We start from the raw sequence: 16,439 nt of genomic DNA on the forward strand, positions 1-16,439 counted from the left end.
CGTAGTAATGAGAGAAATTATGAGCGTTTTTTCAACAACAGACATACATAGCATTGTTTCTAGAGTTGTTATACTGTCAATTTGCCTACAGATCCTGTCTACAAACAGAAATTCAATTTTAAGAACTTCCTATGAAATACCGCAAAGTATATATGTTTGAATTTAGGAACTCTGCTATTGCCCATTAATCCAGTTTGGGGACATTCTTTTGGAGTACTGCTTGGGTTTCCTAAGTCATTCTGTTATTATCAACAAATCTCATGAACTCAATGCCTGCTTCTGCCTCCAGGTTATTTATTTATTTATTCATTCATTCATTCATTCATTCATATTTATAAACAAATTAAATAGACCGAATGCAGATGCTTAGAGGACCCTGTATACTTACTTCTATTGTTAGAGCTAACCATTTACGCTTACTGTTTGCTCTTTACCAGTCAAAAGTCCACAAGAGAACCTGTCTTCTTACTTCATAGAAGCTAAGTTTACTTAGGTAGCTTTAGAGGGATTTTGATGATGGAAATGGAAAGGGAACTCCCAGGACTCATTCTGAATAACAAATCAGCAATACTTATAGTATCAGACCTGACCAGCATTCATAGAATCCCAGCTGCTAGTTTTACCAATCAGTATCCCACCTGTTGTCAATAAGACTCAATTTTCCCAAAAGGCTCCACCACCATGATACCAGGATCAGCTACATCCTATATACCTCATGTGGCCATTAAACCACAGCTTCTGGGAATTTTTAAGACAAAAGCCTCAATAATCTTAGAATGGCTGTGTCATCCAGTCATCAAATCATTAATCAAGGTTTCTGGGTGTTCAGGGTCTCTAGTCAGTGGTGGAGCTGGCTGGAGCTGGCTCATGCCAGTTCGTGAGAGTTAATTGCTACATTTTTTACGAATTTTGCAAGCCAGTTGAAAAATTGTCTGAAGATCGAAGATGCCTCCCTATTGAACTCAGAAGTATTGAAGAGAAAAGAGGCTTCAGTCTAATGAATATAATCTGTATGAAGGTAAAAATTGTTCAACAGTATATAGAGATGACTCTCCATTGGATATAATGAAGGGATGGGGGCACTCTCTTTGGGAGCCCTAGATGTGGACCCTTTGGACCAATCATTTTGAAATTTGGAGGGGAATTAGGGAAGAGCCTCCCAGAGCTACCCTGAAAGTTTGGAGGCTGTACCTCAAACCCCCACACATACCCCAGGCCCTGGGAAAGGCGGGAATGCCCATTTTCCCATTTTAGTCTGTGACACCATTGACTTCCATGGGCACCAAAGCTTCTTGGTTCTCCTTTTTTGTAAAGAAAGCAATTACTCCATGTAGCATTTTTGTCACTCAATTTTTCCTTAGGAAAAATGGCTGCTCTAGTTGTACAGTTGGGTACAGTGTTAAGAGTCTTGTATGTAAGCCAAAAAAGCCCCACTGAATATACTTGAGCATGACTCTGAGAAGCCCTCTTTATGATTGCTCTTGGTGAACTCAGCTCCGGTTAAACTGGTAATAATTCATTTTTTTAAATACCAGGCCAAACAGATCTGTGAATTTTACATTTATTAATTGCAAAGTGACTGTATTTTTAATACCCTCTTAATGCAGAATGCAAAATTTCTGTATGAATGCTCCAATCTAAATATTAAGCAAAATTATTTTCCTTTCCCTTTTGCATTAACTTTATCAATATGCAGCAAAGGTGGAAAACAACAGCATACAGTTTAAAAATATTCGTTCTGACACCTGATAAAATTAAGCTCAGTGAAATCAAGGTCACAGTCTGCTGACAACTTTCCTGTACAAACTCTATTTAACAGAATGAAAATTACACATGTGATGTGTTGTTCCTGTCCCATTTCAATTTTGTTGATCCTAACTTGCATAAGCAGGTGCTGATGGACGGTACTGTCAATCAGACTATTCTTAAATCAAGTGAGAAAGCTAATTCTAACTCCAGGGTCCTTTCTTCTTTATGGCCCGTTATGCACTGAGTGGAAGGTCCGCATTCAGGGTGGAATGGCGGCAGCTAAAGTCACCAATTATGCACACTGCAGGCGACAATGGGGCGCACAGTCAACGTATGCCGCCAAAAAAGCTGCGTTAGTGAGATGCGGAAGAAAGTGGAGCTTCCCAGAACCAGGGCGCAACCAGAAGCGGCTCTGGAGTAGCCGCGTGCATAATCGGATACTCTGGGTTTTGCCGCCATTGCGTTCTGTCCCATGCATAAGCGGTTTGCTTCGCTTCTTCCTCCTCCGCGTTCTCCATGCCGCCGTTTCAGCGGCCGTGCATAATAGGCCAATATGAAAACTGAACTATTACCTTGAATAACAATGAATTTGCCTAGCAAATAATTGACAAAATGATTATATTTCCTTGATCCTAATTATTATTTAATTCTAAACATCTAAGGAAATTAAAATCAATCTTTTACTTGAAATTTTCTGCACATTAATCAATCTATTCCCGAAGTGATACAGAATCAGAATAATCAAATCTGGATGGCATTTATAAGGAAATACAAACTTGCATTTTTCCTTTTTTTCCCCCTTCCTTCTACAGACTGCATGAACAGATACCCAGCATGTATCATCCTGGCCACTAGTACCCAGAAATAATTGTTTAATAGCACTTAATATTCTTTCATAGTGTTTATTCAGCAGCACACCATGCTAGATCCTGTTCTTATGTTACACTATTCATATAAAACTGAGTTCTTTTCTTAGGTTAATCAGCGGGTGGAATAAAATATGAGTTTGCTTCACTGATCCCTGCCATTCATTCTGATTCATTAATTCTAGTAGTTTCAGTTTCCAATTCCATTTCCATTGATGTTGCAAAAAGTTGCTACTTTTGAAATGTTTGTCATCTTTCTTGAATAAAAATCCAGTTGTGTCCCTCTGTGCGTGTGTCTTATATAAAACTGCTGTTTGTAGATGTATGACACTTGTCACTTCCACTGTCTTGTACCAGCTCACTGGGTTGCTCTAAAAGCCTCAGAATGGGATTGGAAGGCTTGGTAATGCCATTTCACAGCTCCCTGCCCAGAGACCAGTTCAGCTAACCTTTGTCTGGGCAGAGTTCCACATCTGGAACACACACACACAAAACACCATGAGCCTCAGGGGATGGCGGTATATAAATATAATAAATAAAAAATGGGAAGCATGCATACTGGATGGGAGATACACTTCTGGGCAGCAGTGTGTATGAACGCAATCTTAGTGCACTTGTGGAATATAAGATGCAGCAAAGAAGGAGAATGCAGTCAGCCTGTATCAACAGAAGCATTACATCAAAATTACAAGATGTCATAATCCCACTGTACACTACACTGGTCAGACCCTGGTATACCATTTTTGGAGACCAATCCTAAGCAGGTCTTCTCAGAATCCCAATCAATGGAACCTACTTCTAGGAAAGTGCTCTTAATATTGCTCTTATTAAGTACTCTTAATATTCCTTACCTGTATCCTACTTAAATAGAAAATGAATGTTACCACAATCACCTTGTAAATGAACTACCTATAACTGCAATTATCATGTGATCATAAGTTCCATTATCTGTTCCGCATAATATATTTCTGGTATGGCCTTGGAGGAGGAGTTATGTCTCATGGGTTATGTGCCACTCAGCGCTTAACACCACCCAGGGCCCCTGACTACCTCCTCCTCCAACCGGCTTGTCTGTCTGTCCAGCAACCAGCCAATCACCTTCCATACTCCACCCCTGATCACCCCCTCCTCTTGCCACTTCCATCCAAGTCTCAAAAGATGCAGATCCCTGCTGCGTGAGAGCTGTCCCTGCCAGTGAGCTCCCTTCCCGGGGGCCTCCAGCCTGCAGCCTTTCTAGGTCCTGGAAGGAGGGAGAGGCCATCCACTGAGTTCTTCCATCCCACCTCCCAATCTAGCACCCGTTGTATTCATGAATGATAATTTAGTTTAATGATAATGATAATGATAATTCTCATCTTATACAAAGTTGTGTGTGTGTGTGTTTTTTAAAATTCAGTACCTCAGATGATTAGGCAGGAAGAATAATAAAATTATTCCAGGGAGGACGACTGGAATCATTTCTGAATTATTGAGAACCTAAATATTACACTACTATTTCACATGCTGAACAAAAGGAGATCTAATTTAAATTATAATCCAAATGTAGAAACTTCTATCAAAATGCATATATAGTCAATACAAATATCATTAGCATGCTATATTGTTGAAAGATCGACTGTTCTGGGTGGACAGCTTTCAGGCTCCTAAATTTCCTGTGCAAAATTCTAAAGCTCAATCAACTCCAGAACTGTGGTGAGAAAATATTAAGAACATCATGATTATATTACATTTAGCATTGTGTTATATTCATAAATACCAAATGGACAATCGCATGTTTTTTAAATAAAATATTGCTCAAAGGCTCCTTCTCTATTAGCATAAAAACACATTTTTAATATAAAATAAGGCCATGTCTCATACAATAGAAGAGGGCTGTAGAGCTTTGTGATGAAAACTGCAGTATGACTGTAATTCATATTATATAACTGACGTCCACATATTCCCCAATTTCTAAGTAAACAGATTATATAACTGGAGCCCTCAAAGAGAATCATAATCTAAATGTTCACTAAAGCATCACATGTAAAACTAGCAATATTTTAAATTAAATGTCTGTTAACACTATAATTTGTGCGATGTTCCTTAAAGCAGGGAAAGATAAACAGGATCATAGATATATTAATTTCATTTATCTTTCTTATCACTTTCCCCACAAGAACAGTCATTGTAACATTGTAACATTTCTGGGCCTGCAGATTAAAATTTATTAAAATAAGTTTTGGCTCAAGGCTATTTTAATTCGAACAGCAACTAAAACATCTTGCGCAGCAGCTCCTAAGCCTTGTTTCAGAATTAGGTCATGTGACCTTAGGCCAATCCAGTCTGACAGTTCCATAACACTGTTAAATATAAGTGCATGTCTCTAAATTACCAGTTCTATGACCACAACATTAACGTTGATTACTTCAGTCAGATGGTCAACTGCTATGTGAATTAAAAAATGAGTAAATAAGCACTTTGGAGTAATCTACAAGCTTTTATTAAGAACTAGGTGGAGTGTGGTAATACAGATCATTTTATTGAGAATAGAAAATAGCGGTTTGTGCAACACCAAGAAAAAGTGAGAGAGTTTTATAATATAGCCACTATGTTTAAAAGGCTACCAAATAATACAATGTGTTAACCCGAAGAATCTGAAGGAGGATCCCCAGTCATAGATGGAATTGAAAAACATATAGGGAATATAATTATTATTAGATTTATTATTACTATTAGATTTATTACCCACCACTCCCAGAAAGCTGGCTCACGGTGGGTTACAACATTAAAACCCCACAATAAAAACCATCCCCAACTAAAACCATTCTAAGTCCCATGACCACCTAAGCCCTCCTCCCCCCCCCCATCTGTTCAGCAACTCCCCCATCTTACACCTTGGGAGAACGGATGTAATAGGAGGAGAGCCTGATATCCCTGTCAAACTGATGAGGAATCCTCGATCTTATTGCCACCCATCTTTAACCAAATGCCTGGTGGAAGAATTCGATCTTGGAGGCCCTCAGGAACTAACTGCACAAGGTGCATCAGCGCTTTTACTTCTTATGGGAACTCATTCCACCAGGTCAGGGCCAGGACTGAAAAGGCCCTGGCACTAGTCGAGGCCAAGCATACTTCTCATGGTCCAGGGACCACCGGCAGATTCATACCCACAGAGCGCAAGGCCCTGTGGGGATCATAAGGTAATATGCGGTCCTCAGATATGCGGGGCCCAGACTGCAGATGGCTTTAAAGAAGTGGTTCTCAACCTTGGGGTCCCGATCCCCATTGGGGTTGCCTGGCCCCTTCTGCGGGGTTGCCAGGTTGGTGGCCACTGCAGTGGCTGGTGGCAGTAGCAGGTGGCGGCCAGTAGCTGGCGGCAGGTGGTGGCAACGGCAGGCGGCAGCAGTGGGGCAGCAAGCAAGCTCACTCCAAGGTGGCGGCAAGCAAGCTCTCTCCTCTCTGTCACCTTTCATCGCACCAATGAGTTGGGCAAGGTAGAGCACTGACTGGCAGGCATTGCTGGTCAAGAACCAAGTGGAGAACCTTCCCATTGGTTGGGGACCTGCGTCTGCTTGCTTGCCTCCTTTCCCTCCCTCTTTCCTCCAGCCATGCTCGCTCACCTCCTTCTCTATGTCAGCCCGTCAGTCATGGCTGCTAACAGCTGCAGCAGCAGGAAGCACGGCCACTCCACCAGCAGCCACAGCAGCATCTCGCGCCACTGGGCACAGTGATTGATGGGGCGAGCAAGCCCAAGAGTGGCGGGCAGCAATGGGCAGAGCCAAGGCTATGTGCCTCCAGATTGTTGTGCACCTGCGCCGCTACCACCACCCCCACAGTTAGAGTCATGGCGTTACAGCGGTTGAGAACTGCCGCCTTAAAGGATGGCCATACTTCGTTTTTATACCAGAATGCAATGTAAAAGTATTCCTAGGCCATGACACAGCGAATTACGCAACTGGTTTAACGTATCTGGGGAGGCTCTGGTTTTGTCCTTGTCAAATGTTACCCCTTCCATTCCACATGGCGAACTGCTTTTGAAACTGAGAGAACTGTCAAAAGCTGTTTCTCAGGTGGTACAGATGTTTGCAGCTGATAATAAGCACGGTGAAATATCCTATTGGGCATGACAAAGAATTCAGGTACTCCTAGAATGCTTTCAAATTGTAAGGAATCCTTAATAAGCATGAGCTATGCATTAGAAGCCCTTAATTCAAAACCCAATAATAAATGTACTGGGCAGCCTTATGTAACCCACTCTCTCACAGCCTCAGGACTTGATGATGTGGGATAACATCAACCTACTACTTAGGCTTGTTGTAAAAACAACATACTGTTATTTAAAAGTGCCTTATTAGAGCTGTACGACTGCCAAGGGCCTATATCTCCAGCCCCTAAAAAGACAAAAGCTGGCAGTGCAGCATAAGCATTTTTGAAGTTTCACTTTTACTTCCCTAATCATTTGTCAGCACCACCACAGCCAAGAGAGAGAGCAGACAATGGGACCGTTTCTGCTAGTATAATGATATCCTGATATAACAATACAACACTGTCAATTGACCCCCCCCCCAAAAAAGACCCCAATGGTGGGGGGAGGGGGAAATGGTCAACCGCTGCTTTTTGGACCAGTTATAGTTTCCGGGTCAAAGCCAAAGGCAGGCTTCTACCATCTTTTTATTCTGTCTCAAAAATGAAAGACGCGTACATTGAAGTGTATTGAAATCCAAGAAAAATAGAAAGAAGGCCAACTCCAAAAGCTTGCCAGCACAGCAACTCTACTTGGGGGTACATTATTTTCAAGGCACAAGAGTTGCAAGACTTATAGGTACTCTATTAAATAGCACCAAGGAAGAATTACTGACTGTGTTATACACACGGTGCCAATGGCAGTATAGAAAACATAGTTAAGAGGTCCTCGGAGTCAAATTTAAGTAGCCTGAAGGAAGAATGAAGTTCAGTGCTCAAAGACTGCCTACTATTTGTACACATAAGGACCGCAAGATAGAGAATTTTTAGTGTTTGAAGGAGGTAGTTGATTTGTGAAACATGGAAGTCTATAGTGGCATGAAACTAAACTCACACTAATCAAAAACAAAGGATTTGTACAGAACAATTTCAGTTGATTTCAGGAACAAAGCTGACAGGTGGTATCATATGGTTAGGGGCGATGTGCAAAGTACTTAAACCCTTGCATCCATGCATACGAGGAACCCAGCAACTAAATGCATAGTCATCATGTCTCTTAATGGGGCAATGTGTATTCTGAATGTGTGTACAGCTTCAGTACACATGATTCAGCAGTGGATTTTACAGGGTTCTGAGTCATATACACCAAGGCTAGACATGTATGCAAAATATGTGCATCCTTCCTTTCAGACACCATGGCAAACACAGTACAGACATTAGAAGTATCATGGGTAAGTAGCTCAGTGAAGTTTCCATTTGAGAAGGACTAAAATGAGGACACAATTAACATGGACAACAACAAAAATGGAAACTACTAGTGAGGGTTAAAGGAAAAAACTATTCACACAAAAGACATTTACAATGGGACAGAAAATATTAGCTACAAATTTAAACACTGAGAGACATAAATTAATAGACACTAAAAAGAATATAGACATTGTGACCATGTTGGAACCTGGTAAAGCAATGAAACCAAGCAAACAAATACTACTTATTTCCTGGTTGTCAAAATATATAGATTAGGGGTAGTCAAACTGCGACCCTCCAGATGTCCATGGACAACAATTCCCAGAAGCCCCTGCCAGCATTCGCTGGCATAAGGACATGCAAGGGCTCTAGCATTCACTGGCAGGGGCTTCTGGGAATTGTAGTCCATGGACATCTGGAGGGCCGCAGTTTGACTACCCCTGATATAGATGCTCAACCTCCCCCCCTCCCCCCTCCCCCCCCCGTAGGAGGAACAGTTAATAGATCAATGGTTAAAATTGCAATAGTGGCTTTGAGATGAAATAAAACACTGAAGAAGTCCTGTTGGTGACCTCTATTTTTTAATTGACTATGTAAATATACAGAGGGAAAGCTTATGATACATAAGTCAACTTCTACACAGAAGAAATTATTGTACTTGGAAAAACTTAGGCAAGGAACCAAGAAGTTGAGATTCAACTATTGATTTAATCCCCTAAAGAGGAATTAATGGCTTGTAGCATAGCTTTCCGAGCATGAAAAGGATGCTGCAGGGAAGTTGTTCTTGGGAAAATAATCAATAGGAAACCCAGGAAAAAATACTGCAAAAGCTCTTCTGGTCTCTAATTTGTTGCCATGTCAAATTAAATATGCCCCCCCCTTTAATAGCCCTATATGGCCTACATCCAGGATTTGTGAGTCTCTCCAGCCATATACTGAGGCCCAGAAATGACACTCTGATAACGGTGGCATTTTGATCAGAAAGCAGGACCTTACTAGTGAACAGAGCTTTTTTTCAGCTATAGGCCTATATTTACATACTTTTCTGAGATTCAACAAATCCAATATCTTGGTCTATTCTAAGGGGGATTATGCCGCCTTCTTATGTTCTTATGTCTTTTAAGGGGATCGGTTTTATTGGGGTTTTATCTGTTTTAAGTAATCCATCATGAGTTTGCGGGAAGTGCCGGGATAAAAATCCAATAAATAAATAAATAAGTCCACTGAAACCAATGGGATTTGAGTAACTTTGCACAGAATTGCTTTGTCAGTCTTGCAACTAAAGATTTTTTCCCCCTTCAGGTGGCCTTTGAATCTTTGGTAATACAATCTAAGCTCCTTTTGATAATATTTTTATGATTTTGTTATGCTCAGTGTTTATTGCTTTATTCTGATTTTTATATTAAAAGATCCACAAAAATAAATGCATATATTTCACTCATTCTTAGATTTTCTGTGTAAACTATATTGTTCTATAGCATATTCCCTAAAAAGAAGGAGTGGAAATATATCAAATTTCACTCACAAGTGGCAAAACTCTCCTTTGATGTTACTGGTATCTATTCTATGTCAAAACAGAATTACAGATTCTTCTGTGGAAGGTTACAATATAGCTGTTTTAACATCAGTTTGACAAATGACAACATGCAAGCTTTATTCAGGCAGTTCAGTAATTGGTTTGAAGCAATTTCTACTCTAAAAAGAATGGCAAATTAATTTTAAAATAATACCAAATAATTCCTGTTAATTATGAGAGACTACATCTAAAATTATATATCTGAATACATACACACACACACACACACATCCATTCTGAATTCAGCAAAAACTGAAGATACTTAAACCTAGAGATCAGATCAATGAATAGTCTAAACCAGGCTTTCTCAAGTACAGATATGGCATAATTGGCTATGAACCAGGGTTGCAATAACACAGCATTAAAAATAAAATTTGCCTGTCATCTGGAAAGTTCATAAAAAGCTAGATGCTGGCATAATGCTGTCACTAAAATTATACACAGCTTCAGGTAAGCAAAAAATACACTCAGAATGAGTTGCTAGCTGCTGCAAAACCTAGACTGTTGTTTCTCTGCCTAATGCTGTGTTAGATTCGTCCCAATCTAACTGACTTTACCTTGTGTGATGCTAAAGCATTAATAAGGGAGGGTGGTATATAAATACAGTAAATAAAACAAACTATAAAAACCCACCAGAAACTGAGAAAAATAGGGTACTTTAAGGCAGTGGTCCGCAACCTTTTTAAGGCTGCGGACCGGCGGCAGTAAGGAGGGTGATCGCCCTGCCCCGCATGCTGGCGCAAACGCGCATGCGCGGCCCTGCTTCCCTCTCCCCCCCCCCAAAAAAAAGAAGCTTGCTGGGCCGCAAGCTAATCGGCCGCTTTTATATAATTCTGGGGTCATTGTGAGGCATGTTTATGAGGGCATATGCACAATATCCTCTTCATCTCAGACTGCAAAGTGTGGGTGTATAAAAAAGTGCATGGACATGTAAATATACTCAGTGAAGTTCCACTTGCACAATCAAGGGCACTACATACATTATAGGTAAAGGTAAAGGTATCCCCTGTGCAAGCACCGAGTCATGTCTGACCCTTGGGGTGATGCCCTCTAGCGTTTTCATGGCAGACTCAATACGGGGTGGTTTGCCAGTGCCTTCCCCAGTCGTTACCGTTTACCCCCCAGCAAGCTGGGTACTCATTTTACCGACCTCGGAAGGATGGAAGGCTGAGTCAACCTTGAGCCGGCTGCTGGGATTGAACTCCCAACCTCATGGGCAAAGCTTTCAGGCGGCTGCCTTACCACTCTGCGCCACAAGAGGCTCATACATACATTATAATACCAGTCAATCCCAATATCTTGAATAATGTCCTTTCCAAGTGGAAATGCAAGTCAGGAATGGATACAAAATACAGAACACACGCTGCCAGCACCAGCTTTTTAATACACTTGGGCTTATGCAAGGGCTCTAGTCTAAAGCACATGGAAATTTTTGCTGAATTCAACTCTGCACCAGCAGCCATTTATTTAGGACAGTGAAATGAGAAAACTAGATCTATGCTTTGATAAGCATTTTTTTATTTTTCCTGTTACCAACACAAACAAGCAAACAGACCAAACCAGTAACAATATTGTATTCTTTCTCTTGCCACACCACCACATGGACACTTTGAATATTATACATTTGTTTTCAACAGAAGCTCTTTGCCTAATCTATCAATTGAAGAGAATCACTGCAGAAAGACAGGACCTGTTTTGGTTGCCCTTTTGCAACTTTTCCATTTTAATAAAGTGGGACAGGCGCCAAAGGACACCCGAAACAGGTTTCTCAACCCTTCTAAAATTATTTAACATATTTTCTTTCGAATCTTAAAAAAAAAACCATTGTTTTGGGTTGTTGTGCAATTTAAGAACATTAATAATGAAACAAGAGGCACTCAGCCTTTGAGAGCAGTCAGAGAAGACATAAGCTGGTTGTTTGTTCAAGGACAATGGATCAGGATGTCTGATGGGAAACCATGTGAAGACCTTCTCAGATGCCACTCCTGGACCTCCCAGCATTAAGTCTCTTTTTATTTCAGAAGGCTTTTAAATAGCAGATCAGTATAGTACAGCTGCCATGACAAAAAGCAACAATACTTAAAAGTGTTAACATACTGCAGCCAGTAACAAAGCCAGCAATCAATGAGTTGGGTAAATTAAAACTAAGGACCAGATAAATTGAAACCAACGTGGCCAGCAGCAGACCCATGTCAATTACATGAAAATCTCAAACAGTACTAACTCCCACACCATCTCACCAACAATTACAAACTGATGATGTGTAACAGAAGATACAAATCTCCTGCAAGAAACTAGGGACCATGTAGACCAGGGGTAGTCAACCTGTGGTCCTCCAGATGTTCATGGACTACAATTCCCATGAGCCCCTGCCAGCAAACGCTGGCAGGGGCTCATAGGAATTATAGTCCATGAACATCTGGAGGACAACAGGTTGACTACCCCTGATGTAGACTAAAGGTAATGGTGTTGATGCTGTGCCATATGGGAATCAGGATTAATTCAGAAACTGGGGGAAACCAGAGAGATAAAATTCAATCTGTTCCCTACTGTACTAATGCATAAACAGAGCAATGATGTTGACTGAGAGAGGGGATCCATATATACAATTAAAAGAGAAAGGAGCACTCACAAAAATCCTAAGTATACCTGTGAGTATGCAAATGAATGCCCTTCTGTTCTCTAGCACTGACCATTTGGAAAATGTTGATATGAAAACAATGTCACAGAAAAGAAATGCTAGAAAGTTAACACAGGCCAATTCAGCAAAATAAGGAGAGTAAGTTGTAGAGTAGATCTTTATGCTTCACATTTTCTGTCATAACCAGCAAATCTCTTTAGTTTAGAAAGAAAGTGATGAGGAGTATATATCAGGATAACAATCCTAAGCACACTCACCAGGAAATAAATCTGACTTCTCTTAATTACTTCTAAGTAAACATACGTGAAGTCGGGAGATAAATATAGAACATATTCAAGCAACTGGACAGCCCAAGTGATCCAGAATAAGGATTTCATAGCTGGCAAAAAAGGCTATTTGCAACATGGTGCTTGTGACAGCTGAAGTGCCACTTAAGTCCCTACACAGCCCAACTGAATGATACCAAATGAACCAAAGAGATTCTCATGGCTGACAAGCCTCAAGTCTTTCTACAGGCAGCAAAATTTTGTGCCTACACAATTCAAGCCCACTGGAAGGAAACAGAACATCCTTAACTTATTTTACAAGGACCAATTTTATTCTCTACACCCCCTCAACATGTTTTAAAATTTTAATGTTTTACTATGTCTAATTTTATACCCTGGTCTGTGACCCTATAAATTTTTATCTCTCTCTTTGAATGATACTGTACCATTAGTGGCAAAGAGACTTAAACTTGTGTGATTTTTAGCTAGAGAGCTATCCAAACATTCAATCATACATACAATGAAAACACATAAAAGGAAACCTGAGCCTGTCCTCCATGAATTCAATAGAATATCTGCAGAGTGCTACAGGTATACGCATAGGCTCTTCCATGCAATCAGACCCTGATCACCTGTACAGAACTTAAGTATATGAACTTAGGCATAGGACTTAAAGCAGATGTTGTACTGAATACACAATATCATTCCCTCTACAGGTATTTACCATAAACATTACAACACATCTACATAAAGAGGCTGAGCTATGAATGACATGCTACTCGGAATCTGTCCTCCAGCATGAAGTTACTAAGTGTCCTTAATTTAGTCTGTCTCTTAGCCTTAACCTTTCACCTGCAACAACAGTAATTATACTGATTTACCTTCATTTATTCATAAACATTTGTATGCCATCTTGTCAAAAATATGTGACCAAGGCAGATCATAACGAACAATGTATCAAATCAGTTCTAAACCAAAATTCAGACCCATCCACATCAACTACCCTGAGGAAGGAGGGGCTTGGAGGGGGCTCGAGTTCTGGCCAACATCTCCAGATGGGATTCATATCCTTGGATTCCAAGGCCTTGGCTGATGGATCTGCTCTGAAAGTCTCAACTCAAGAGGAAGTGGCCAGCTCACCAGACCCTCAGGCAGCTGCCCATCTTCCCTGGAGGAAAGATAATCAGTCCCCCAAGTTCTTTCCCCAGGTAAAAGAAGCAGCAGTCCAGAAGAAGCAGAACAATGGCACAGATACATCAGGCTTTCAGCCCATGCTCTTACTATTGAGATTGATTACTGTTTTGCTGTATGTAGTTCCTTGCAGGACTACGTCTAAGTTAAGCCCAGGAACAGATGTGGATAAGAGGCCTTGCTGTTTAACCAGTTCATATGGATCAGTATGTCTAGTGAATTTGTATCTAGCAAATCCCAGATTTGTTATCTAGACCTCGGTGCTGTCCTGAAGGGCAGGCCCCAGTCTCCAGCTATTGGGTGGGTTCCAGCTCTGCAGGATATTTCAGTGATCTCCAAGACCCAGTGGCTAAGACAAAACAAAAGGCCAGTAGAACACCCCTGAATTACTTTTATGATGAACCCATTATTTTAGTGGCAGAAGACATAGATAATTTTCAGTAGAAAGGGGAGGTAGAGGAAGTTTCAGCTGGCTGTTGTACGATGTCACATCTGACAAATATTTATTTGTACCAACCATGTGAAATTTCTATGTCAAACAGATAATTGAATAGGAAACATATGGGATTCCAAGCGTCATCTTGGTAAAAAAATCACAGCTACCCCTCTCCTCACATTCCTCCAGTGATTCCTACTCTATCCTGACAAGCTGTGGGCTACTGACCCACATTTTAATATCAGATTTTATTAAAATTAATGTTATTAGTCTTTCAGGTGTCATTAGGTATTCGTTTTATTAAATGACAGTATAGTCATTTCTGATAAGGGACTGGGCTACAATTCCAATAGGAATTTGTCTTTATACTGGATGAATCCATGTGCTTAATCTATATTAGCTATAACCTTTTATTTAATCACTTAAAAACACAAGAACAACAGAGGAAATTTACTATGCAATGTTCATATATTAATTATTTTTCTATCTCATTATTAGTTAGGGTTCTGGCTGATTTGTTGCTTGACCTAGTCAAGGTCATAGAAATCATGTGAGTGAATAAAAAAGGTCAAGTATTTGAAGTATTCAATAAAGGAGTTGCAATAGAGAGATGTTTTTAAAAATATAAATCAACAATATACCCAAACTATAACAAGAGTTAACCCACACTGAAAAATAAATTAAACCATTATTAAGAATGTAAAATCCTACATAATTATTTGGATTGTATAACACACAAAGATATATTATTCAAGCGTCCCATTTTAAATGAAGTAAAATAAAATGTTTCATAATAAAAATGGATCCATAATTTAAAAGCACTGAGAAAAAGAATCTTACCTTTCTCACTAACACTTTCACTTTCAATCTCTACATCATCACAGCTGGTATACTCTGGAGTAGAGGCCAACTCTTCTTCTGAGCTGCTTAGTGAAACCTGCCGCATTTTACCCCCCTTTTTTGTTTTATGAGGCTTTGGTGGTGGAGGCCTAACTGATTCAGACTGGTCTGAACTGAGTGAATCATTCCTTAGCATGGTTTCCATTTTTTCACGTTTTGTTTTTCGTACAGCTGAACTGGGATCCAAATGGTGCTGTTTTCTTAACGAATCAGTCCGCCTCAAATCTGGCCTATCAAAAGGAATTGGACTCCTCCTGGGTGTTGGAGGGCTATGATTTGTGGTCCTCTGTCGATTGGAACTTGGTCCCTGAGTTCTTTCCATGGAATATGAACGTTGGTCCATGGCAGCTCTGCGTTCAGAGGCAGACCTTTGCCTTGATGGCCGCTCCATTCTTATCATAGATATCCGGGAATCTTCCAGTTCAGTATTTGCCAAAGACACATCACTGTGCCTTCGTTCATGTCGTGCTCGAGACACTTCAGCATGAATGCGCATTTGTTCCTCATATGGTTGTGGTTTAACAGGATAGCGAGCCAAATTAGGATCACTTCGGTATCGTGCCTGATACTCCTCTTCCTGCCGTTGCCTCTCATATTCCTCTCTGTTCTGCACATCTTCTTCTAAAGGATATTCCCTTGAACGCCTACGACTTCTCCTGTTAGAATCTCTGTAGTCATCAAGTTCAGGTTCTTCATATAACTGAGACCCACGCTGAGATCGCCTGTCTGTATAATCTGATGGTGACCTTGGCATTGCACTGTCTGTTGTTGCATTCTGTGAATAGTCGTCTCTCTCTTCCCGCTGGCTGTACCTTCTATTCTGATCTCTGGATATCGATGGGCTTCTTTTTCTAAGTAACCAAGAACGAGAGAAAGGAAAACTTGTAAATATTTCCATTATCTAAAGCATATTTTTACAACTAATCCAATGATTAAACTACAGCCGTTTTACTGGCTTTCTAATAGCCTGATCCAAATATACTCCAACTGAAATTCATGGCCTTGTGAAGCTGCATGTATTATTTTTTCCAAACTAGGACAATGTACATAGAAGTCTAATATTACATAAATTAAAGCCTGTCTCAAGGAACCATGTTGGTACTTCCCCTGCCCAATGAGTGCTTAAAACTGTGAATTGTGAACAATGCAAATTATTCAGAGACCACTTTAGTATTATTTTTAAATGTAATCTGCCATTCATGACATTCTATTCATCTAAGAAAATAACCAGAAATCTAAAATTTTTATGATTGACCATCAACACCACCACAAAATGGGCAACCAACTGATATGAGTAATAATTTTAGGCACCCAGTCACTTAACATTAATGGCATGCAGCTGAACCAGCATTTGTTTATAGAACCTTATGCAACACCTTAATAGCAGTGTTTAATCTATACACAA

General features: G+C 40.3%; 1 protein-coding gene across 49 annotated transcripts in view; it reads right to left on the minus strand.

Annotated features, from left to right (window-relative positions):
- Window positions 1–16,439, minus strand: part of RIMS2 (regulating synaptic membrane exocytosis 2) — a 360,299-nt gene that overhangs the window by 199,666 nt on the left and 144,194 nt on the right. For all 49 annotated transcript variants that reach the window (XM_077351690.1, XM_077351691.1, XM_077351711.1 and 46 more), the window contains one exon: window positions 14,975–15,885. In XM_077351690.1, coding sequence (XP_077207805.1) covers window positions 14,975–15,885 — 911 coding nt within the window. The remainder of the gene's footprint in view (window positions 1–14,974; window positions 15,886–16,439) is intronic.

This window comes from Paroedura picta, chromosome 9 (assembly GCF_049243985.1).
Source record: "Paroedura picta isolate Pp20150507F chromosome 9, Ppicta_v3.0, whole genome shotgun sequence".
Classification (NCBI taxonomy): domain Eukaryota; kingdom Metazoa; phylum Chordata; class Lepidosauria; order Squamata; family Gekkonidae; genus Paroedura; species Paroedura picta.